This window comes from Ursus arctos, unplaced genomic scaffold (assembly GCF_023065955.2).
Source record: "Ursus arctos isolate Adak ecotype North America unplaced genomic scaffold, UrsArc2.0 scaffold_2, whole genome shotgun sequence".
NCBI classification, from domain to species: domain Eukaryota; kingdom Metazoa; phylum Chordata; class Mammalia; order Carnivora; family Ursidae; genus Ursus; species Ursus arctos.
Genome location: NW_026622874.1, coordinates 100,039,360 through 100,064,900, shown reverse-complemented (window position 1 = coordinate 100,064,900; position 25,541 = coordinate 100,039,360). Strand labels below are relative to the sequence as shown.

At 47.6% G+C, this 25,541-nt stretch overlaps 1 protein-coding gene across 5 annotated transcripts in view; it reads left to right on the top strand.

Annotated features, from left to right (window-relative positions):
• ZNF12 (zinc finger protein 12) overlaps positions 1 to 19,468 on the top strand; it is a 39,880-nt gene extending 20,412 nt beyond the window's left edge. Inside the window, exons 1-5 of one of the 5 annotated variants that reach the window (XM_044390230.3) lie at positions 4,219 to 4,367; positions 5,577 to 5,641; positions 11,205 to 11,331; positions 11,581 to 11,676; positions 15,335 to 19,468. In XM_044390230.3, coding sequence (XP_044246165.2) covers positions 5,627 to 5,641; positions 11,205 to 11,331; positions 11,581 to 11,676; positions 15,335 to 17,187 — 2,091 coding nt within the window. In that variant the 5' untranslated portion in view covers positions 4,219 to 4,367; positions 5,577 to 5,626 and the 3' untranslated portion in view covers positions 17,188 to 19,468. Of the gene's footprint in view, positions 1 to 4,218; positions 4,368 to 4,411; positions 4,656 to 4,710; positions 5,088 to 5,576; positions 5,642 to 9,156; positions 9,225 to 11,204; positions 11,332 to 11,580; positions 11,677 to 15,334 lie in introns of those variants that run through there. The other 4 variants (XM_026516308.4, XM_057315405.1, XM_057315407.1 and 1 more) reach the window with 4 other exon arrangements.
• The last annotated feature ends 6,073 nt before the right edge of the window (positions 19,469 to 25,541 follow it).

The following is a 25,541-nucleotide window of genomic DNA, read 5'->3' as shown; positions in this document are numbered from 1 at the left end:
CAGATGGGAAGAGGTTCTGGATACTGATCTCTAAGAGCTAGTGTTTGAAGCTAAGTGATAAAGGCCAGTCTTGGTCATTGACTTTTATACTCCCCTCCACCATGGCTGACATACTCTTCGGAGGTCCTAAGATCAAGTGAGTTGTAGTCTGTTAAAATTGCCCCCTTTAAGTGTTATAAAATGTCTGCAAATCTTGTTTTGAAATAGAGATTCATCCTTTATAAGACATTTTCAGGAGGATTGTTTCATTTTCTTTGTTGAGTGGAGAAAGCAGGGTTCTGAGATTTGTTTTTTAGAAACAAGGGATGTGAAGCCCAAAAGACTGAAGCAAGACCCTAGGATTCACCTCAGCTGCTCTGATTCAAGTCCTATATCCTGTTCACTGTGTCCCCTTCTCCATCTGCCCAGACTCCTGATGGTAATCTGGAGGACATAAACCAGTAGTTACAATACGTCTGTCTGAAAGATGGGGGAGGGGGGTGGGAACGTAGTGGTTTTGTTACAAACCAGCAAGTGCCTGTGGGCAAATGCTTCCGCCTTCCCAGCACCCATCTCTCCACCTATAAAATAAAATACTTAGATGAGATGATCTGTAAGGGCTCTGCCCATGTTAACATAACCAAGGCAGTGAGAAAGCAAACTGGACATAACCCCGTACACAAATGCTATGGGTTGAATTGTATGCCCCCTCCCACCCCCACCACCCCGTTCATATGTTGAAGTCCTAACCCCTGGTATCTCAGGATGTGATTTTATTTGGTGGTGGGTTCTTTGAGGAGGAAATCAAGGTAAAATGAGGTCCTTAGGGTGGGCCCTCATCCAGGATGGGTGGTATCCTTATATAAAGGGAAAATTGGGGGGGCACCTGGGTGGCACAGTTGGTTGAACATCCGACTCTTGATTTCGGTCCAGGTCGAGATCTCAGGGTTGTGAAATTGAGCCCCGCATTGGGCTCCGTGCTCAGTGGGGAGTCTGCTTCTCTCTCTCTCTCTCTCTCTCCCTCTGCTCCTCCCCTTGCTCATGCGTGCCCTGTCTCAAATAAATTCATCACTCTTTACAAAAAAAAAAAAAGGAAAATTTGGACACAGAGACACCCAGGTAGAGGGAAGAGAGTGCGATGACATATGGAGAGAAGACGGTCATGGACAAGCCAAGGAGAGAGGATGGGACAGACCCTCCCCCACAGCGCTCAGAGGGAGCCAGCCCCTGCCCACACCTGAGTCTCGGACTCCCAGCCTCCAGAGACAATGCAGTTGCCTGGGTTGTCTTACTTTTGCAGCTTCCCTGTAAACCGATCCAACCAGTATTTTGAATAAGAGGGAATTCAGATCTGACAGTCACTTTCTGACACTTCTGCTGCCCCTTCCATTAAAGCAAGACGAGTCCCCCAGGCCTCAAAGAAGAACCAGTTCTTTCATACAGATTAGAAACTTGAGCTTTCTTAGCCTCTGGCGTTTCCTGGTCATGGTGAATGTGCTAGTTTTGGGGGAAAAAATTGTTGAAAGACTTTAAGAGAAGAATGATTTACAAATCTTGAAGATGGGTGCCAGTTATCTTAATAAAATTGATGCATTAAAGGGAAAAAAATAAATAGGAGCAAAAGCAGGCAACTACTTGAAAATTAAGGGCAGGAAAGGCTTCAAGTACAGTGTCAAAACAGATGAAAAGTATGAACAGAAAGTGAATAATCTGAAAACAAAAAATAATGTCCATATGGCAGAAAATTAAAACATTTAAATTTTAAAGGTCAATGACAAATTGGGAAAAATATTTATTTTATACAAATACAAAAAGAGAAGGCTTTATATTTTAAACACTAATAAATGTGTAGAGATCTTAATAAAGCCACATTAAAAGGTACGGATCTGCTGCTTCTGGCCCAGATAGAATCACAGGGTTCAGATTTGCCCTCCCCACTTAAAGAAGTTTCTAGAAGGGGGAAATATATGAATATATGAAATGACAGGTTTTAGCCATTTGGAGAGAGGGGTGAGCCCCGAGAGCGTCCAGTTCACTGCCCAGAGTTATCCAGGCCAAGGTATGGGGCTGGGGTCTTGGGGGGGACCCAGCGTTACTCTGAGTTGCAGGGATGGAGTTGAGTGGTTGCAGGGAGGGGGGCACGACAGCCAGAGTTCACAGGCAGAGAACCAGAGTGGAGAGAGAGGTGGGAGGGCATCCCAGTCTTCAGGTGAGCTGATCAGTGCCTGTGGGGGAGGGAAGGGCTGGAGACCAGGACCCAGAGGACTAGGGGGGGGGAGGGTGGGGGCTCTGCCTGTCTTTACCAAGGTGCTCAGCACAGCTTCTGTCCTTTACCTGCTGAAAATGAAAAAGAACACAGAAGAAACATGCCTGGAGGTCTTTTAGGCTCAGGCCCAGGGGAGGTGTGGTCACCTCGCAATAATTCCAGCATTCCATTGATGAGAATTTGGGATGGGCTGCACTTAACTAGCAGCGGGGCAAGACTTCCTGGCTACGCAGCCCAGGCACTAAGGACAGCAGCTTCAGTTGAAGTACGCCTTTTGTGCGGGATTAGTTTGATGCAGCAGCTCAGCTAGGGAAATCAGGAATGGGTTATGTGCCCGTTCATTTGCATAAATCAGTACTTATTATTACCTTTTAAAAGAGTGTTGTTACCCAGAGAAAACTTCCTCTGTTGATTTCATATGTATCTAAATCTTTCTATAAGCTAAATAATTGTCTTGCCAGCATTACAACTGGGGAAGGTTGTTCTTAAGGGCCTGGGAGCCATCTCTTTGAAATGGAAACCTCAAGGAAGGTAGTGTCTGTCACCAGGAGAGTTAAGGATGGGCTCTAGGCACCTAGCTCTGAGCTTTAACTACCTGGTTGTCAGACGTGAGAAGATTTCTTTTTCCTTTGGACAGAAATAACTAGCAAGGATAGGCACCCAGATTACCTGGTGAATTTAGGATGAACTGTGAAAAAATGTATAGCAAATGGTGCTGACAAGTCCTGTTAACGAGGAGCAGGTGTACTGTTTCGCCTGAGAACTTCTATGTAATGGATTGTATTTGCTTAGCTGCATAAAAAGACAAAGTTCATTTTTCTCCTTGCAATCTTGTTAGTGGTTCACCTGTGATGGGCAGCACCATCTGATTTAATGGTTATTTAACAATAGAACAGGGGCACCCGGGTGGCTGGCTCAGTCAGTTAAGCAGCTGACTCGTGTTTTCAGCTCAGGTCCTGATCTCAGGGTTCTGGGATTGAGCCCTGCATGGGGCTCACGCTCAGCGGGGAGTCGGCTAGGGATTCACTCTCTACCTCTCCCTCTGCTCCTCGCCCTGCTGTCTTTCTCTAAAATAAATCTTAAAACAATAGAACAGTTGTCCTTATATCTGTATTTGTGGAGAGGATTTCTTGGATGGCTGGAGATTTTACTTCTAATCCTCACCACCCAACAGTGATTAAGAAGCAATTGGCCAAGAATAGGATTATATAATCTCTCTCTCTCTCTCTCTCTCTCTCTCTCTCACACACACACACACACACACACACACAATATTAATAGATGATTGTCCTTATGGTCCCTTTTTTGAAAAATGACATTATAACCTAACATATTCTCTTTGATGGGCAAGATCTCGGGTATCTGAGTTTGGGGGGGGTTGTTTTTATTTTTGGTTTGTGTGTGATTTCTGATTGTTCTACAGTATTTAAGCATTCCTTGTGTAATCTGGACAAGCTACATTTTCTGCTTCCTTCGAGAAACCATGTGCCCACGGATGACACTATCTAATGTCATGGCTGGGTATTAATTGCGTCCCAGTGTTTTAGTGAAACTTCTAATATTTCAGTGACGTGTATACGATGCACCCTTTCCTTGTCCTCTCCTGCTCGTGGGGAATCTCAGTGCCAACTGGATAGATCTCAGGACAAGCAAAGGACCAGGCATCCAGGACGCAAACACAGCCCTCTACTCGAGGTGACACCTTTCCTTGATCCCTAACAGGAGCAAAGACAAAGTGGAAATTGGGCCCTAGGTTCGGGCGGTCAATCCTCAGCGCAGCGCCTCTTAACCACCAGATGGGGTGGAGACTTTCGAGACGTCCCCTAACATGTGGGCGCTTGGACTCACGGGAAACTGAGGTCGGGTATTTGTCGGGCTCCCGGGTGGGCTCCGGCGGGCGCACGGCCGCCGTCGTCCTGCGCATGTGCAGCTCGGCCTGTGTGCGTGTTCGCGCACGCGTAGTGCCGCCGCGCTGCTCTCGCTTCCTGTCCGAGCCCAGGTCACCGCTCGCCGTGGTTCCCGGGCTTCGGCCTCCGGCGGGCGAGAGTCCCGGGGCCTGCGGGGCTACGTTCTCTGGCCGGACCGGCACCCAGCGGGCGCGGGTCCGCGCGGGCCGGCGGAGGTTCGAGCGCGGGCCCCGGAGCCCGCGAGCTGGGCTGGAGGGGCCGGGCGGGCGGCGGCAGGGCAGGGCGGCGGGGCCCGGGCTCGGGCCCGGCCCATCTGCGCCCGCGGGACGGCGAGGCCCGGGGCGGCCGATTCGGGCCTCGGGAGGGTCGTCGGCCCGAAGTGAGTTTGTCCCGTAGGCCCAGAGCCCGCTCCCCGGGAACGGCGGCCCCGGGAGGCGGAGGAGGAGCAGCCCCCGCCCCGGAGCCCTCGGGAGCTTTGAGGCAGCTCGGCGGGTCCCGACGGGGTAGGTCGTGCGCTTGTGGATTTTCCAAGCGGCGCGGCGGCGAGAGGGCGCGAGCGGCTGGACGGGGAGGGATGGGCGCTCCCCCGGGACGCGGGACTCGTGGGACCCAGGTTTCCCGGGGGCGCAGAGGGTCCCCGCCTCCCTCCCCACCGACCCCCCTTGCTCCCCCGGTTCCCTGTCCGGCTTCCCGACGTGTCTCTAAGCGCGCAGGAGTGTGTACTGACCCCGCTGGGTTGTGCCCTGGAGCATCCCACAGTGTCGCGCAGGACCAGGGCGTGAGGGCCAGCTGCTGCTGCCCGTGTTGACAGAGGAGGAGATTGGGCCTGAGCAGAGAGGTGGCTTGTCCAGGGTGACGGGGTCTGTGGATGGGCTTGCTCACAGGACTCAGCTCCTGGGCCGGTGTTCTGTCTGCTCGGTTACATTTAAGTCAAAGTGAGTTTCTTAACAAAAGATGCTTTTGTGGGGCACATTTAAGTTTGCACAGATAATTTGAAGACAGCCATGCCTGAGCACTGCTCTTTACTCAGAGCATTCTGTTCTGATCTTCGGTAGTTACAAGGGGTACGAAGAAGATAGAGAAGTGTAACAGACTTTCTTGTTTTATAGTTAATGATGGAGGATTATTTCAGTAGGATTCAGGTTGGTTAGCTAACGAGAAACAAATTAGAGGAATGTAACAGACTTTCTTGTTTTATATTTAATGATAGAGGATTATTTCAGTAGGGTTCAGGTTTGTTAACTAACGAGAAACCTATCTAGTCAGGTGGGAGTTACAGACAGGTGGGTGCTCCCTCATTCTTCCAGTCACTTCTGAAGGTTTAAAGGGACAGTGTCACAGTTTCTTTCATGGAAACTTCCAGAAGAGTACTTTCTCGACAGTCCAGGTCTCATAGCTTCATTGCTTCTCTTTTCTTTCCCCAGGTCTGCCTCCACTTTCACTGTCCTCCCCCTTTTTCCAAGAACAGCAGAAAATGAGTAAATCTGTGGTGAGTGTTTCTGTGTATGTATTTATTCTCTACTTGCTTTTATAATGTACCTTAGGAGGTGAGTCGTTCAGACTTTAAAATGCAAATGGGAAGGTAGAAACAGAAAAGAGAAGCGGGCGGATAAAGCATGGAGTACCAGCGTGGCAGCAAGCACCAATGTTCATATGTGTTGAAAGCACGGTCCTTCAGGGTCCTTAAAGCCAGGGTACAGGCACTGCTTGGGGGCTTGACATTCGTTGCAAAAAATGACAGATACCATTCAGTACTTAACACTCACCTGCCGAAACAGTTTTGTGTTTTCGCGCGTCTTGTGATTTCTTAGGCCATGTCGCTGTAATGGTAAACAGACTTCCTGAGTGGCCGTCTCTAAACCGTGGCCATTGGTACCTTCCTTGTGCCTCTTGTAAGCAAGGCATACTGTCCAGGGAGCAGCCAATGCAGAGAATTTCTCTGGTAACTAAAACATCATCCCATAAATGCATTGTTTTTACTGCTTGAGCCAGGGGGTAGGACGAGGAAGCCCTGGAGGAATGGCCTTCCCATTCTCCAGTAAGTCTCGCTAAATAGTTCTCTGATTGTCTGTCTGGTTTGCATCTCAGACTGGGCAGTGACGCCTCTGGCAGAGATTGCTGATTTCCCACTCACGTTGTGTCCCAGGGCCTGTGGTCCCCAGTCTGCCCCACACCTCCCTGGAACCTGACCCAGTAAAGGTTACCTGGGAGCCACTCCTTGCCTTGGACCACTTGCCGCCTTTCCCATCTGCAGAATCTCTCCTCTCTTCCTGACTTCTGCTTCTACCCTCTTCGTGTGTTGTTTCTTCCACCCCGGCTCGTGACTTTTACACCCATCAGACCTCACCCTCCTGGGCCCTGAACCACGGGCTCTGTCGGTTTTTCCACCCGGACCAGATACATCTGCCCTGCCACCTGCCGGCACTTCCGGGGAGGCTGTCCAAAGGACACCTCAGCTTAATGGACCCTGTAGATCTAAAAGTAATTACTTGCAGCACCCCCCCCCCAACCTGTGCCTTCTGCTCTCGTCCCAGTCGGCTCTGTGTTCTGTTGTTCTGCCTGTCACTCTGTCCCGGACAATGGGATTCATTCTGATCTCTTTCTTTGTCCTGTGTTACCATATCTGTGTGTTCCTATATTTCTAAGTGGCTTCTATTCCTTCCCCTTCACCCCTTCCCTGCTGCCATTAAAATAGCTCATTCTTTCATTCGTGGACCATTACAAAAACGTACCTTTCTGTGCTCCTTCTTTCCTCCACGGGCTCAAGTGTATTTTCCACATTGAGCATTTCTCCAAAAATGTGTACCACATCATTTTGCTGCCATATAGAAAGCACTTCAGAGACTCCCTGAGTGGCAGGAAATGCAGGGGTGTGGAGGGAGTCAAGGGGCCCCGGCTTGTTAGTGAGATGCAGTTGGAGAAGGAATATGGCCTGGGATATTCCAGCTGATCCTAGGCCCCATACTGCGTTGGTGGGCTTGAGTTTGTTCTTAACCACAAGTGAGGTTAAGAATATGTTAACATGTTTCGAAGCTGTTCCTTGTTTTTTTGTTTGTTTGTTTTTAATGTGTAGACTTATTTTTGAGAGCAGTGTACGTTTATAGGAAAATCGAGTGGTTGGTACAGAGATGCTGTCGACCCCTCCGTCAGTTCCCCCTGTTGTGAGCGTCTTAGGTCAGTGTGGTACATTGTTTCAGGGGATGGGTTGGTAGTGACAGGTTATTATCTGAAGCCTGTAGTTGATGCTAGAGGTCGCGCCTTGTATTGTGTGGTTCAGGCCTTGACGTCTGTATAATGGCATGGGTCCGCCATGACAGTAGCATGGGGAACACGCTTACTGCCTTAAAAGTTCCCTGGGCACCACCTATTCATGCCTCCCTCCCCCAGTCCCTGACAACTACCGGTCTTTGCACTGTGTGTATACTTTTGCCCTTTCCAGAACATCCATGGACAACATGGGCCTGAACTCTTTGGGTTTACTTACATGTGGATTTTTTTCAGTAAACACAGCCTGGCACCATAAAGATATTTTCCTAACATTTTTTTTCCTTCAGCTTACTGTCTTGTAAGAATACCGTTTATCGTACACATAACATATAAAACGTTTTCTTTAAGATTTTATTTGTCAGAGCACACAAGCAGGGGGAGCAGCAGGCAGAGGCAGAGGGAAAAGCAGGCACTCTGCTGAGCAAGGAGCCCTATGTGGGGCTCCATCCCAGGACCCCTGGGATCATGACCTGAGCTGAAGACAGTCACTTAACCGACTGAGTCACGCAGGTGCCCCATACAAAACACATGTTAATTGACTCTTGTTATCGGTAAGGCTTCTGGTCAGCAGGACACTGTTAATCCTTAATTTGGGGGGAGGGATCACAAGTCATATGCGGACTTTCAACTGTGGGGGTCAGTGTCGCTAACCCCCACGTTGTTCAAGGCAGTCCTACAGCCTGTAGCTTTTTCAGACGGGCCTGTTCAGTTTTTGTGTGAAGTGCCCGCTCATGCCCACTGCCAGGCTGTCTGTCACAATGCTCTTTTGTTTTGCTTTTCTTACTGACTTACAAAGTAGTCTTAAATGTTTATACATTTTTTCCGTTTGGGGCATGTCAGTAAACATTTTCTTCCAAGCTGCTTTATTTTTTTACTTTATTTTCCAGCGTTATCATTTCATTCTTTAATGTTTTCATTTTGACGAGTTAAATACTGTACATTTTTAAAATTTCTCAAAATGAGCACGACTGTGCGAGTGGGACCCCTCAGGCCCCACTGGAGCCACAGCGTTGCCCATGGACAGCTGGTGGTGGCGAGGGGGGTGGAGTTCACGGGCTCGGGCTTCCCCCTCCTTTCTGTGGGTTCTGTTTTCCTCTGCTGGCTCTGGAGGACAGCTGCGGTGCCTCCCCTTGGATGGGCCATGTCGGGGTGTGCTGACTTCCCGGCTCTGGAGGCCTCGGATGTCTGAGAATGTCCTTCTCTTGGACGTTCAGGACAACTCTGGCTTGGTTGGGCCTGTGGACTAGGGGCTTCTGGCCCCTGTAGGCTCACGCTGACCTCTGTTGTTCTGGTCCCAGCGATGGGTGTGAGGTCTGGGACATGTGGAGGTGGCTGTGGCATACAGAGCCCTTTGTTAGAGTCCCTTTGCACTTGGGTCATTGTCTACGCTTCTCCGAGGGCCTCGCCCTCGCTTCCTCTCTCAGCTTTTACATATTGGGGGGGAAGGTGGGAGCAGCGCCGTCTGCGTTGGAAGCGCCCTGACAACGGGGCCGACTGAGGTGTTCAGAGTCTTCTCCCTTCACGTCCTATGGTCTGGCTTGTGTGAAAATGCGTAGCCAGCTCGGGGTTCTTGACTATGAAGCTGTCTCTGGAATAGTAATTGCACTGAGTATTCTTTTAATACATCGAGAGTTATTCCCTTTTGAAACTCAAGTAAAATCCCTACATATCTGCAGTCTGGCTGGTTTCTTAACTTGTTAACCAGGTTTTCTGAAACCCATTTTCTCTGAGTTTCAGATGCTTGTAAAGCTGCTTGCTTAAAGCTGGAGAAAGAACAATACGGTTTTCTCCTTCTCCCTTTGCACGTAAGCGTGAACTATCATTTTTTCTTAATGTGTATTTTTTTCCTAATGCAAAAATGCAAGCATTAAAAAATCCCTGCAAATGGTACATTTTGTGAAATTACAGATGGCAAAACCAGAAGTTTCGTACATTGTTCTATTTATGTATTAAAACTAAACTACTTCCTTTCTCTATGCCTTGCTCTCTTGGTTTTGGTAATGACTTCTAACGTGTGAACTTGTGGGCACCGGTCTTCATCAGGGTGGCCACAGGCTTGGCTGGCGATGTCTGAAGGAAGGATGGGCAGAGCTTCTGGAAGACCTGCTCACTGTTGCTCTCCTAGACCGTCTGCTCACAGGCTGGGCCAGGGCAGTTCTGCACACAGATTGGTCTGGATTGGGCAGGAACCACTTGTAACGCCACTCCAACCAGCAGTTGTGCTCCGAGCCCAGCACCTTTACCCTTCCCAGGACAGCAAAGCCTGGTCCCCGGACGTCCCCGCACCTGGAGCTTGGGAGAATAACAGGTTCAGGTGACCGGGCATCTCGGGGAATCTTGCCAGCGGGGCACATCCTGCACTCTTCTTCGATCGTTCCACATAAAAAAAGCTTAGATTTTCGGTCAATGTCAGGAGTCTGTGGTCCTCTCAAATGGCTCCTGCACATGACATGGCCTTTCCCTTCACCGCTGTCCACACCACTCCTTGCTCTGTGTTTTGTCGGAATCCCCAGGGCCTGATTGTTAATGCGCTGACGCTGTTCTCTAAACCTTCCTTGGCAATTGCATAAACTTGACAGCTGCTTTACAGTTGTTTAACTTCTGTGTTTTCTGATTACTTTCTGTCGTTATTTGGAAAGAATGATAAGACGCATAAGGGGAGTTGACAGTAATACGTAGTTGTCCTTGAGAAGCGTGTATTATGTCCAGAGAAGTTTGCTAAGTGCTTTCCATGGATCAGTCCATTTGACGCAGGTATTACCTGACATGGTTGGCACCACTATTACCTTTATTTCAGAGGTAGCAATACAGCGGGACAATTGTAATGACTGGTGTATTTGAGTGGGACAGTTTATTCAGAAGATCCACGGCTAAAGGTCTGGTTTGGACAGTCTCTGGGTCTGCTGTGAGCTGTTTGCCCCTCTTCAGGACTGTGCTTCTGCCCTCCTGGAATGTGTAAATGGGAAGAAGGGGGATTCCGAGTTCCCTGGCTGGGAATTAGGGGCAGCCGAACCACACCATTACTGACAATTCATGCGGCAGCCATGGTCAGACTTGTGTAGGCTTATCTTGCAGTAACACACACGACTGGGATGTACGTGGCCAGGCTTGCTTGTTGCAGTTGTGGCCAGTGTCACAGATCACCTTCCCTTGTAAGCCGTAGGAGGAACAGGTATGAACAGAGATAGCGGTTGAATTTCAGGCTGTTGAGTTTGCATCTGGGACATGTGTCTGGAGTTTAGGAGAGAAGTCTGGGTGGCTGGTGTACATTTGGGTCATGCTGACGTATAGATGGGAATTAAACATATGCGGTCCACTGGGATCACAGCCGGGTGCAGACAGCAAAGAGTGAAGCACCAAAAACAGAGCCCTGGGCCCTCTAACTTAAGGATGACTTGGAGAATAGGGGAGCCAGCAAAGGAGATAGGAAGGAGCAGTGGGAGGGGTCAGAGGAGAGCCAACATTGGTAATGTTCTGGAAGCAAAAAGGAGCAAAGTGCATCCTGTGTTTCTGTGAGTACATCTCAGGCCTGCGCTCCTTGGGACAGGGGCTCTGTCTGTTGGTCTTAGTGTCCCCCGCAAGCCAGGATTGCCCCTGGCTCATAGTGCAAGACGGTATTTTCTTTTTCAGTGTGTGCCGAATGAACACATTCTGGCGTATTTCTGATATATTTTCTTTCCACAACAAGGTATACGGTGTTTATAGTTAACTTGACCAGTGAGCTTGGTAAGCTCTTGTCCTCGTCCACCTTCACCTCATCCAGTTTCGGTCTGGTGCCATTACAGGGGCCAGTGTCGTTCAAGGACGTGGCCGTGGACTTCACCCAGGAGGAGTGGCAGCAGCTGGAGCCCGAGCAGAAGACCACGTACCGGGATGTGATGCTGGAGAACTACAGGCATCTCGTCTCCGTGGGTGAGGAGAGCCCGCTTTCTCGGTTGCTGAGATACATGGGATTGCCCTCACATGTTACCGACTCTAACTTTGAATTTGTTGGGACAAATGTGAGTGGTCTGTTTTCGCACCAGGCAGGGCACTTGGTCTTCACCTCCCCAGTGAAAGGTTCGAATTGTGGTGCTGGTTGTGAGGCAGCACTGTCCTCAGACAACAGAGACCCAGCAGCCCAGCAGTCAGGCTCAAGTTCTCTTTCATTTCTGTTAACAGGCTGTCACATTATCAAACCGGAAGTTATCATCAAGTTGGAGCAAGGAGAAGAGCCATGGATAGTAGAAGGAGAATTCCTACCACAGAGTTACCCAGGTGTGTTAGTGCAGGCAGTGCGGACACTGGTAACTTGGAAGGGTTTTTCCTGGAAATTGTTAACTGTCCCGAAACTGTAGAAGCCTACAGACAGTCACCTCTGTGCTCCGGGTACCCGAGTCCCACTCCCAGCACGTTCTTCCTTCCCCACGAGAACCTGTGTTTGCAGAGCGTTGCTATGCTTGCCTCTTCCCAGAGCCCACGCCCAGTCACTTCCTTCTTCCCCCAAGCTTTGTGTTGCGCTCGCTCCCACGGCATTTTCAGCCATCCCCTTATCTTGGGTTCTTTCGGTTCTTAGGCCTTCGTAAGTCTGTCATTGACAAGTAACTGATGCGACTCTTCAGTTCCTGCCACCTTCCTTTTTTATTCCTCTTTTTTTGTGAAATGCCTCAGACTGGTTTCTGTCCCCGGTTTCACGGCTCCCTTCTCTGAGGGCAGATCCAAACCCCCGGCTGTGCCCGAGTCACTGAGTTTGGTTCTCCCGTGGTCGGTGTGCTGCTCGTCCTTCCCACGATCCAGACCTTACGTCCCAGACACTTGTGTCCATCTCGTCTCTTACTCACCGTTCTGTCCCAGTGCTTGACCAGTGGCCTGTCACGTCAGGTGCTCAGTGAATGTGGTGCACAGGAGTGAGTACCTGTCCCTCCACCCTCCAGAAAATTCTCTGAAGGGTCTGCTTCCACCTTTAGTGGGTTCTGGTTCCTAAGTTGTGTCCTTAGGGTTGTTGCTTGCCTGTTTGTTTTATGCTTTACCGTCCCTGTCCTCCTATCCGCCATCTCCTATGGCAGCTGCCCCACAGCTCCTCATGCTAAGTGCACTTGTGAGATGGGTTTCTCGAAGTTTTTGGTTGATCTTATCACTGGTTGCCCAGGAGGAGCCTTCAGTGATTCCCTGCTGCTTCCTGAGGGAGTGTACATTTCTCCTCTTCCCTGTGCTGCCTGGAAAATTAGTGTTCTGTTGTTTCCCACAACTCTTGTTACATTCCACAGGGTCCTTGCTCCTAAATGTCTTCTGTTCATATGGTTATTGTCCCTGTAGCTTTACTTCAGAGGGGCGTGCTCTGTTTGTCAGATAACAACACATTCTTCCAGTCAGAGCTCAGTTTTTCCACCCCTCCTTGAAGTTTTACCTTCTAGCTCTTGTTGTTATTTCAGTCTGCTCCTTCTCTCAAGGTGACTCCACCTCATGGCCATACCTTGAAAAAAGTTAGCTTTGATCAAGTCGTCTGTTATTTGGTCAGATATATTTTTTGCTTGAGCTTCTTTCTTCCCCAGATTAGTATGTAATATGTTCTCCCTTGCCTTAGTACGTAACGCGTAGTCTGCACTTGAGTATCTGAGGGGCCAGGTAGGTGAAAGAACTTTTTTTTTTTTTTTAAAGATTTTATTTATTTATTCGACAGATAGAGACAGCCAGCGAGAGAGGGAACACAAGCAGGGGGAGTGGGAGAGGAAGAAGCAGGCTCATAGCAGAGGAGCCTGATGTGGGGCTCGATCCCATAACGCCGGGATCACACCCTGAGCCGAAGGCAGACGCTCAACCGCTGTGCCACCCAGGCGCCCTGGGTGAAAGAACTTTCTTGTCCATCTATTGAGAAATAATTTATAAGCAGTCCTAAATACACATGCCTGGGTCGCATCCCCATTTATTCTGCAGGTGCTTGAAAGATACCCATAGGATTCAGATTAAGAGTAACAGCTCTGATTTTCTATTAAAGGGTTCAAAGGAAATAGGGAATAGAGTCATACTTTCTAAGAGACAGGATTTGGTCAAGAAAGAGAAGAGAGTTGTGTGGCATAATTTAAAACTCAGCATTCATGTGGACTGTTGATCCAATGCCGGGCTGAACCACTGTGCTAGTCATTGTGTGTGGGGTAATTATTTTCAGCGTTAAGGGGAGATGGAGCTAATCGAAGTGAGAAAGAATTTAAGAAGTTTTCTTGTTTGTTTTTTAAACACAGAGACTCCCTGAAAGGTTTTGAGTAGATCAGGGCTGGAAGCAAGTGAACTGAATTAAGCAGTAAGAGGGGAGACTTGTGTTTGAAAGTGAGCTGGGTGTTGTTGGCACCACAGCAATCTCAGAAGCCCATGGTTCCTGAGCCAGGAATCCATGTCTCCCAACTTGCTGCAAGGTGGTGTGCTGAGCGCTGTTCCCCTCCTCCACACCCAGCCCCCCTAGGGTGTATCAGATGACACTCTTTGCCCAACAAATAGCTTGGTTTTCCTGGAGCAGAAATTACTTTTTATAGACTAGTAAAAACCAAGTTTGGAATCATACTGTGAACCCAGGTGAAAAGTATTCTTTGTCAGGTGTTTTCCCCCCATTTTATCTGTCCACATTTTGGCAGTGGGCTCAGGGAAGTTGTAGGTTTGGGAGGACGAGGTCAATACAGTTTATTTGATGTGGATGACAGCAAGTACAAAGTCAAGTTCATCTAAAAACTTGTAAGTGAAAATAAAGAACAGTTTGGGGAATCTGATTTTTAAGGTTTGGAAGTGAAAATGAAACCAAGTGAAACTCAGGAGTGAAGTCTGTTCACAGAATGAAGTGACAGTGGTATGTCAGGGGCAAGACTCGTTTAAGGAAATCACCAGGAGGTTGAAAATGGGAAAACTAGTTGGTACGTTACTGAGCATGTGTTTTGTGCCAAATGCTGCTTTGAGCACTTTATGGATTTATGCAATCCCACAGCGACCCTATAACATAGATACCAATGTTTCTGTGTCACCTGTGGGTGATCCTGAGCAACAGGCGACGTAAGGAGTCCCCCAGGTCAGCCAGCCAGAGTGCATGCTGTATTGTCCAAATAGAAACAAATAGAGTTCCGTGGTCCTGGTGAGTTCAGGCTAAATCATAACGCCAGAGAGCATCTATGAAATCTTAAACTTCTGAAGGGCTGGCATGCTCTGGTCTATTTCATCCTTCCTGTTGAACATACAGAGTTCCTGGTGCTCTCCTTCCAAGTGACACTGAACCACAGGGGGTTAGAGCGCTGGCCACACAGCTGCTACTCTAAACATGAGGTTTGGGTGCAAGCGGATTTGGCCCTACTGTGCAGAGTCTGGGCAAAAGAGTTTGGAAGGCTCTAGGCCAGTGAGATTGCTGCCACAAAAATCTCTGTAAAAGGTGAAGGTGCCTCGGACTGTAGTCCTCTCTCCCAACGTGCTGTGAAGTGGTGTGGCGCAAAGTACTGGTCCCTTCCCCCACACCTGATGCCTCTGGGGTACCTGTGCACCCCTTCTGGCCCAGTACTGCTCCTTGTCGCCCTTCATTCACCCCATTTGCTGTGAGTCCTTCCATATCTGCCTGTCAGCTGTTCATCCACCGCCCTTTGTCTTCCCATCAGTGTTTCGTGTTTATATCTTACTATCTATGGCCAGTTTTCAGCAAAATCTTACAAAGTAGTAAAGACCAAAGGTGTTTGTGCTTTTCCCCTTTCCTTACTTCGGAGGTGTATGTGTGTTTGTATACACATATGCATGTGTGTGTGTATTTATTCCAAACCATAACAATAGGGGGGAGAGAAGTACACTGGGAATTATTTTCATCTGTCCATGCAGCTTGCATCTCCACCAGAATGAAATGCTTGCATGTAAGTCACCTTCCATATCTTATGTAGGAAGAGGTACAAAATTTTGTTATTTTGCCTCTCTTTAGAAGAAGTCTGGAAAACCGATGATCTGGGAGAAAGAGTCCAAGAAAATGAAGGCAGATATTCAAGGCAAACTGTATCCGTCAACAACAAAACCCTGATTGAAGAGAGAGGTAATGCTCTTGGTAAGACTTTTAATGTGGAAACGAACCCCATTCCTTCAAGAAAAATGTCCTATAAATGTGACTCGTGTGAAAAGAGTTTGAAATCTATTGCAGAATATATTAGCAGTGACGGCAGCTATGCAAGAATGAAGCCTGATGAATGTAGTGCATGTGGGAAACCACTTCCCCACATTAAACTCGAGAAAACTCATCCAGGAGATGAATCTTACGAATTTAATCAAAATGGGGAAGCTTATAGTCTAAATGAAGAAAGTATTTTTCAGAACATTCATATTTTGGAGAAACCCTTTGAATATATTGAATGCCAGAAAGCCTTTCAGAAGGATGCAGTTTTTGTTAATCACATGGAGGAGAAGCCCTATAAGTGGAACGAATCTGAAATAACCTTTCTGCAAATGTCCAACCTCAGCGTACACCAGAGATCACAGATGGAACTGAAGCCCTATGAATGCAGCGCATGTGGGAAATCCTTCTGTAAAAAGTCAAAGTTTATCATCCATCAGAGGACTCACACAGGAGAGAAACCTTATGAATGTAATCAGTGTGGGAAATCCTTCTGCCAGAAGGGGACCCTCACCGTCCATCAGCGCACACACACAGGGGAGAAGCCCTACGAATGTAATGAATGTGGGAAAACCTTCTACCAGAAGTTACACCTCATTCAACATCAGAGAACTCACTCAGGAGAGAAGCCCTATGAATGTAGTTACTGTGGAAAATCCTTTTGCCAGAAGACACACCTCACACAACACCAGAGAACACATTCAGGAGAGAGACCCTACGTTTGTCACGACTGTGGAAAAACCTTCTCCCAGAAGTCAGCACTGAACGACCATCAGAAAATTCACACGGGCGTGAAACTCTACAAGTGTAATGAATGTGGGAAGTGCTTCTGCCGGAAGTCTACACTCACCACACATCAAAGGACGCACACCGGAGAGAAGCCCTACGAATGTAACGAATGCGGGAAATTCTTCTCACGGTTGTCCTATCTCACCGTACACTACAGGACTCATTCGGGAGAGAAGCCCTACGAATGTAACGAGTGTGGGAAGACATTCTACCTGAACTCAGCTCTCATGAGACATCAGCGAGTACACACCGGAGAGAAACCGTACGAATGTACCGAGTGTGGAAAACTCTTCTCTCAGCTGTCGTACCTCACGATACATCACAGAACTCATTCAGGAGTGAAACCCTACGAATGTAACGAGTGCGGGAAGACCTTCTACCAGAACTCAGCCCTTTGCAGACATCGGAGAATACATAAAGGAGAGAAGCCCTACGAATGTTACATATGCGGGAAGTTCTTCTCTCAGATGTCGTACCTCACCATCCACCATCGAATCCATTCAGGAGAGAAGCCCTATGAATGTAATGAGTGTGGGAAAACCTTCTGCCAGAATTCAGCCCTTAACAGACATCAGAGGACACACACAGGAGAGAAAGCCTATGAGTGTTACGAGTGTGGGAAGTTCTTCTCTCAGATGTCCTATCTCACCATCCACCACCGGATCCATTCGGGAGAGAAGCCCTTTGAATGTAATGAGTGTGGAAAAGCCTTCTCTCGGATGTCCTACCTCACTGTGCACTACAGGACTCATTCCGGAGAGAAGCCCTATGAATGTAATGAGTGTGGGAAAAAATTCTACCACAAATCAGCCTTCAATAGCCATCAGAGGATTCACAGGAGAGGGAATGTGAATGTGCTGGATGTGGGGAGGCTTCTCTGAAGTCGGAGAACCTTTCAGTGTGACGAGTGGGAGATGCCTGCCGAGTATGTCAGAGCTCACACAGGTGTTGTGCACAAGCCTCTGTGTTAGACTTGAAGCCCGAAAGTTCACAAGGTAGAAACCACAGTTGTAACAAGACCACAGGACTTGTTGGATGCCAGACTATACTGGAGTAAAAGTCTGTAAGTATTTAGAACGCATATGCACTTCACCGTGGACTCAGACTGTTTTACACATCAGGGAATTCATACCAAGGGAAAAACCTCTCCATTTTAAAGAAGGTGGGAAACCTACTCCTTTGGAAATTATTAATATTAAATGTTATGTTTTTGATGTAGTATCAAGCTTCTTGAAAACAAAAATACAGAAGATGAAGATACTTGTGTAAATAGAAGCTGTAAAATGAGCTGCCAGTAATCATGACCACAGCCTAGCAACCTCACACTCACACGGGAGTGGTTCCTGGGAATGTAGGACTTAGTTGTTGAGGGGTTTTCAGTTTGTCTGCTTGCTTTTTAGGATGCTACATTACAGGAAGTGTGTGTTCGTTTGAATCATGTTTGAAAAGCCATTGTATCATCATTAGAGTCATTTGTAAGACATGGTAAGATTATCCATTTTAAATAGCCCCACCGTGTTAGTACCCTGACAGCCTGACGCAGTCTCTGAACCAACCTCTGATAGTCTCACGTACGCGGCTTCTCGTACTCTTGCCTGGCATTTATAAACGTCTTTGATCGTTGTTAATGAATGAAGTCTTCTGTAAAGAAGTCAATGTTTTTATAACATGTTCAACCGTACCTGAGTCAGCAAGAGTTAGAAATTTACACATAACGATAGTAAAGTGCATACATAATTTTAAGTTGTTAATGCCGGACATTTCCAGTAGGAAGCACCTGTAGTACTCCTTGTACTCTATACAGTTATATTTACTTAAAATATTTAAGTACTTAAGGTATTTCCATTTATATCAGTTTTTTTTCCATTGGTTTTGTTTGGATGCTTACAGGAGTGTGCAGAGCACACATTCTATGTAACTTAGGAATTATCTGTATTTTTATTTGATAGGATAGTATTTTTAAATATTGTGTTCTACTCCTTCCTGAATGAAGAACTCTTCCTATGGGTTTGTGGCAGACACTGTTGAGTAACCCTGGTGACTCACTCCTTACTGTTTGCTGGCGGAGTTTGGGGATCCATTCCTCCCTGTGGAATGGGGGAAAAATCCTGACTAGTTTCAACTAATAATGATAATCCGTTTCTCATTGCCAGCAATTGGTTTAGAATGGTCACAGGACCCAGTTCTATGCAGATAAAGGAGATATCTGACAGGTGATTTCTGGAAACAGTTTCCTTAAAGGTTCCAGGAATGAATCCTGCAGGGTGAAGTAGAGTCTTTGTTGAGCGTTGCCTTCACTGCACGTGATGCCTGCCTGTGTCTTTCAACACGGAAGCAGAATTTAAGCATGGCAGAGAGAAAGACGGGGAGAACCGGGGACTTGGACGATGTGGAGCCACTGAACCACCCAGCCGTGTAGCCCCTCGGCCTCTGGACTGTTGCTTCTGTAGAGGACGAAATTCACCTTGGAGCCAGTTGCTGTAGGTTGCTGTTAGGGATAGCTGAAAATACAGAGTTATACCTTTGTAGGAATTATGCAGTTGAGAAGTGGACTTTAGGTAAATCACTTATTTAGAAGTACTGATAGAGGTTGATCTTATTTTCTGTAAATTTTGATGTAAATAGTTTGAGCACTACAAATCAACCTGAAACAATTAAATGTGTTTCCGTGAATGGTTACATCGCTGACCTAAGAACCCTTAGAGCCCAATAACAGCGATGTCAGATACACCTACCTTTTTACAGTGCATGACATTACATTTTGTTTAGGTTAATTTGTTATTCATGGATCATCACTCCACTCTTCGTTCACAATATACACTGTGGAGGTAAGGAGCTTTGCTTTCCTGTGATTAGCCCGACGGCCTACGTGTGAATGACTGAGCGCTGCCTACTGAGGTGAAATGCCGTCTTTTTCACGTATTTGAAGCCTTCGTGGCCCCGGTTCTTGTTGCTCACCACTTTCCCTCCGGATGCTTCTAGCTCTGTGAGTTTGCTCCATAACCGGAACGCAAAGTCTGCTAGATCGCATAGATTTGTGTAGGAAAATATATTCATGGTGTATTTGTTGAAATGGTATCTACAAAGATTTCCCACAGTAGTTTGTCCTCATAGCTTAAATACACAGTATGCATTTTAAGTAAAATATTTAAAAAGCGTAAATGGTTTACCACATTCTTTCTCTCATGGAGTGCCTGCAGATGAAAGGGCCTGGCGCACGGAGGTGGTCCGGAACCGCATCTCTGATGACGTGGTGACAGGATTTGTTCGTGGTTGCAGAGCTGTCGGTGTTTTCATACTACATCTCTGCGTGGGCTCGGTGGCTTGTTCTTCTTTAATGACACTGTTTTTTTTCTTCCCTAGAGGCACTTAAAATAACAGTTTGTCTTAAATTTGATGGAATGTAGTATTTGAAAAGTTTCTAACTGCCCCTTGTAAGATACACAGGCCTGAGTCCATGAGGGAGAGCACTAGAGGGACGTCCGCTTCCCTGTCCTGCAGCAAGGACCGCACATGGGACTGGGGCAGAGTGTGAGTTCTTGTGTGTTTACACACAGTGACCTCATGATTTGGAGTGTAAGCAGATGATGAACTCTGAGGGGTTTTCAAGGGCTGAGCAGAAGGAAGACCTTTCTGCCAGGTGGACATGTGAGATTCCCCCCAAGTTTTTCTATTTTCCTCTAGTCCGTGAAGTAATAGCTCATTCATGCTTCTCAAATAGGTCAAATCAAAGACGTGGTGTTAACACCGGGGCCCTATCCTCTCAGAGACCCCGAGTCACCCTCTTCTCTGTTCCGTGGTCATGTGCCTGGCTGTGCTGTGCAGTCAAGCACCCCAGGCAAGGCTGTATAATGCACATGACTACAGCCCAGGTAGCTGCCCGCTTTATAGAATGCCTGCAAATAAAACAAGCAAATTCCTTTTCATCACAGGACTACATCAGATAAATTGCTTTTCCTTTCCCTGAATTTAGAGTCTGTGATCCCTGCCAAATTGACAAACTCGTTCCCAGAGCCCAACTCTGGGCCTGCCGTAGAAGTAAGAGCAGTTTGCGGGTCCAGGGAGCTGCAGTGGGGGCGCCTGGGGGGCTGTGAGCAGCCAGAGACATTAGAGAGGCAGGTGCTGGCAGCTGTCCACTGTCATGCCCAGCACGGGGCCTTCATGACCCAGAAGGCAGGTGCATTAGCTCCGTCCAGCTGAGATGAGGGGTGCACTCAACACGCACACACCTGGAGCAGCCTCTTCTCGCTCCGGGGCCAAGTGCGTACAGTAAGTAGGCACATGTTTCTGGATGGAGGAGGACCGTGCCGAGAGGAGAGGATCTATCAGGGAAGGGGTTCCTCCTCACTGGGAGCATGGTTTCTCTTCTGTAATACACGGGCCTACTGAAGCCACCCTGAGGAGCAGGAACTGGGGATTAGACCTTCGCCCTGCTACTCGTACCGTCCTAGATTTGCAGAACTTATAAGGAGTTAGTTACTAAGAGCACACCATACGTCTCCACAACTGGCAAGCTTAATGGAATGTAGGAATCCGGATTTCAAAATTGTCTTAGAAGACATCCTTAATTGGTTATATGAAGCAGGAACAGTTACTCTGAAAGAGGTAGGGGACAGGGCATGGACACAGCCATAAAACCAGTTAGTGGGCTGTGTGGTAACAGGAGGGGTTTGCCCGGGATACCAGGAAGAAAAAAGAGATGCTTGTGAAAAATGAAACACTGAGACCAGAAGACAGCAGACATAATACCCATATCCTGGGGTTCTTAGGATGGGAAGAAAATTATGAATTAAAAATTTCTCAATTAAAAAAAATTAAAAGCAGCTTTTGTGATGCCAAATGGAAAGGGACAGAAAAATCTCAGGTCTGTAAAGCAAACTTAGTTTAATCTAAAGACCAATAACCAGAATACATGAGGAGATCCAGCAAAGTAGCAAGAAAGGGCAGTGCTTGGAAACCTCTGTCATTAGAAATACGCACGTTAAACCAATGACATACCCCTTACAGTGATCAGAGGGGCAGAAACGACAGCGACGTGTAATATCGGTAAGGATGTGAACGATAATTGCTGGTATCTATAGACTGTAGAAGTGGGTTAACTGACCTGGAAATGCCTTTTAAAATTCACATATGTGTCTGCTTGTGCAGTGGTGCTGCTAATATGCTTTTCTGTCCCAGAGAAATTCTGTACACACGCGGATGTACGTACAGGAAAGGCAAGTAAAGCGAAGACCAGGCAGTGGACAGCTTGCTCTCCAGCAGTTAGGAGCATAGACCATATCTGCACATAGAACGTGACACCACACACACACTCCCCTGCACAGGCTACAGTGGGGTGGGCTTGAGGTCATAGACTGAATGGGGGGAGAATGGAATTGGGGTTTGGAATGAAGAGAAGAACCAGGTCAAGAATGGTTTCCATGCAGCAACCGATATTGAAAATAAATGTTTTGAACTGAGTGGTATGATAAACACTGTTCCCCAGGACTCCAGAAACATTAAAACATGAAAATTAAAGGACCAGAGAAATAAAAATCCTCAGTGTTTTATGCTTTTCAGTTTTAGCCAGAGTTTCACAGCCCAGGTGCCTAAATAAGGTCTGTGTCCTTTTTGGTCATTCTGTACTTAAAAAAAAAAAATTTTTTTTTAAGGCTCTGGGCCCAGCATGGGGCTTGAACTCACAGCCCTGAGATCAAGAGTCTCGTGCTTTACTGACTGGCCAGCCAGGCGCCCTGGCAGTCACTGTACTTTGAAACGTGCTTCCTGGGATGAGGGATGCCCCCCGCCACCTGGGAGGGTATGCATGGCGGCCTAGAACTTGTTGAGTGGGACAGCCTGCACTGTTCTGTGCACCAGTGCCCCCCCCCGTCCTTCTGTAAGAGTCCCCCTTCCATCCAGTTTCACCCGGGACCTCACTGCTGCTCTGATGTCCCAGCTGCAGCTTGCCATGGCCAGGTGGCCTAGGTTAGGTCCACAGGGTGTGAGTGGAGTAACGTGTCCTCTCCTGAGTCACATTCTACAAGGACTGTCCTTCTTCACTGCGTCTTTCTCCCTCTCGCCCGTGAAGAACCACTGTGCTGAGCCAGCTTCTACCCTGAGAACAAGGATAACTCTTGAGGGCCAGGCTTGGCCAGCGGGCCCTGGGAGGGGCCAGCTGGGAACACTTCGGGCGTTGTGGGCACAGCCTCCGCGGCCGCTCAGCACTGCCTCTGTAGTGTGAAAGCGCCTGGCCCAATAAACCTTTATGCACGTGACACAAATTTCAGTTTCATAGAATTTCACATGCCATAAAATGTTACCTTGATCTTTTTTAAAAACTACTTACAAATATAAAACCCATTCTTGGCTCACAGGCTCTACAAAAGAGGCGGGCGCCAAATGTGGCCCATGAGCTGTCCCTTGCTGACTCCGCTCTAGGGGATGGAGAAGTAACAGGATAAAGGGGACCCTTCTCTCTGGGGAACAGCCTGGAACAGGGCTCTCCTACCTCCCTGGACTGCCTGTTCGTTTGGAATTGTACGTGAGATGGCACTCCTCTAGCTTGGCAGCCAGTGTGACACAGAATTAGCCAACAAAAACGAACCACCATCATTTCTTCTAAACTGTGACAGATGTGTCCCTCCCAACCTAGTGGTACACGAGGAGGAGTAAGTCATGGAAAGAACGTAGAGTAAGGGCGGCCCACTCAAAACCTCTGTAATGTAACAAGAGTTCTAGCAGCATCTGCAGCAATCCTAACAAAAGATACTAGCAGTTTACAAATTCTCAGATCCTAATAAAACATGTAGCAATTTTATCTTTAGAAAAATGTGTGCTCAGATTTTGATATCTAAATATTATTCGTCATCAAACGGAACCAGGGCTGCTCAGGAAAACTGAAAGCATAGAACACTGACTTGTCAACCGGACGTGCTCAAGAGCTGATAGGAAGGTGTGGCAGAGGAGGGAAAGGGAGGGCTCTGCACCCCCCACCCCAGGAGCAAATAATGAGCTGGCAACCTCTGCAGAACTCTAGAATCTAGTCCAAAACTCACAAGCACTAGGGAAGGCATGGTGAGGGAGGGCAGCTGCTGTGCAGCCACAGAGCTGACTCACCTGATGGCTTGCGGTTCAGGCAAGTCCCGGGGCTGAGGGGTGAATTACAGACCTTGTTCTCAAACAGCTGTGGAGCAGGTGTCGCCTGCTGGACTGCTGTCTGTAGGAGGGCTGCACGGCTTCCCCTTGTCTCCTCGACTCACATCAGTCACAGGCCTGTGCAGCGTCCCAGATGGCTTGTGCAGCAAGCACGTAAAAACACAAGTCCTGGTTGTAAGCCAGCTGGGGCAAGGAATGGCCATCAAGGTGAGCAGCAAACAGACACCTGGGAAGGAAGAGGTTGAAAAAGGAGAGATGTGTGGGAATAGGCTTCTGGAAGCTTCCATGCACACCAGGAAATCACCTGTACCCAGGGTGGGACACGGGCTTAGAAAAGTCTGTACACTCTCTTCGGATGGGCCTCCAGGCTCAATGGAAACTGGAAGTGAAAGGGCAGAACAGGAACCAGCTTGGCTAAGCGCTGAAGGTCTGCAAAGTCTGGGAGAGCTTTATTTTTCCTGTTTTCCCCCCTCTCCTTTTTAAAATCTTTTTTCAACTCCAGATATTAAAGGAGAATCTGGCAAAACACACCCAACCCCTGAGTTAATGGAACAAGAATTCAGTGGCTGCGCTTGACAAAGATTACACACCTACTGAAACAGAAAAGTCCATTTAAAAAGCACATAAAAAGAACCCACCAAAAAAATATCCAAAAACCCTGGGGTGGAGGATGAATCTGATTTCCAGAGTTGCCACATTGTTATATTTAAAATGCCCAGTTTTCAACAATTAATGATAAAACATGCAAAGAGACAAAGTATGGCCCACTCACAGACAGGGAAGAGAACAGCTGTCTCCATGAGTCCCTCGTCTCTGGTCACTGCGGACTGGTCCCAGCCAGCTGGATCAGGAGTGCACCACTCTTGGTGGGCAGTTGAGACTAAACACAAAATCAGGTTCCCAAAGGCTTCAGAGAGGAGCCTGGTAAGTCCACGCCTGATTTCGTCCCTAAGAACTAATGTGGGAAAAGCCAAGAAAGCTTTGAAAAAGAGAATGAAGAGAGACCTGCTTTTCAACACGTGCCAAAACATTACGAAGAGCAAAGAAGGGGCGCCTGGTGGCTCAGTTGGCTGAACGTCTGCCTTCAGCTCAGGTCATGATCTCAGGGTCCTGGGATCAAGTCCCACCTCCCTGCTCAGCAGGGTGTCTGCTTCTCCCTCTCCCTCTGCCGCTCCCCCTTCTTGTGTGCGTGCTTGCTCTCTGAAAAACATAAAATCTTAAAAAAACGAAAAGCAATGAAAACATAATCTTATTCAGCATGATTACAAAATAGGTCAGGAAAACAAACCCAGAATCAGAGTACTTGCAAGCCGTGAGTCAGGACTGACTGCAAATAGTAGAAGACCCGAGATAACAAAGCTGCCGGCAGCTCCGCCATCCAAACCAGCCAACCGCTGTTCCACCATGTCTACCAAAAGCCCTGGCAGGAACTCCCCTCGACTCTCACTGGCCTCAAGTGTCCATCCCAGGAACAACTAAACTGGGCACAAAGGGTGGATGCTGTGACTGGCCCACCAGGGAATATACCGGCTCTGGGGCATCAGCTTCCCTTTCTGGAAGGATGTGGGGAAGAGCACTGAGCAGACAAAAAGCAAAGCCACTGAAAGGGATAATTTAATCCATGATGAAGATAGTAATTCAAGTCAGGGACAAAAAGATTAAGTCAATAGAGTAAGGACAACAATTCATTAAGAAAATAAAAATCAGACGCATCAGGCAACATCAAGAAAAAAGTGGAAAAAGATCAATGATTCAATTTTTTAAAGATCATTTCACATACAGAAAGAATACTTAATATGTAACTGGGTTGCAAAAAGAAATTTCCTGTGCTGTTTCTTTCAAACGAGAAACAGCATTATTTCATCATGGCATAGACATGTACAGGGCAGAAAGCAGTCACTGATCATTTTCTTGAATGAAATCATTCTTGCTCCCAAATTCCTGTATCTAACACTTCTGGTTTTACACACACACACACACACGCACACACACCCTCTGCAACCTTAGGATGCCTTATAGCTGCAAGTAGCAGAACAATCTCAACTGCAACAGGCCTAAGCTATAAGGAATATTGGAGACCTTGGTCTTACCGGTGGAGAGC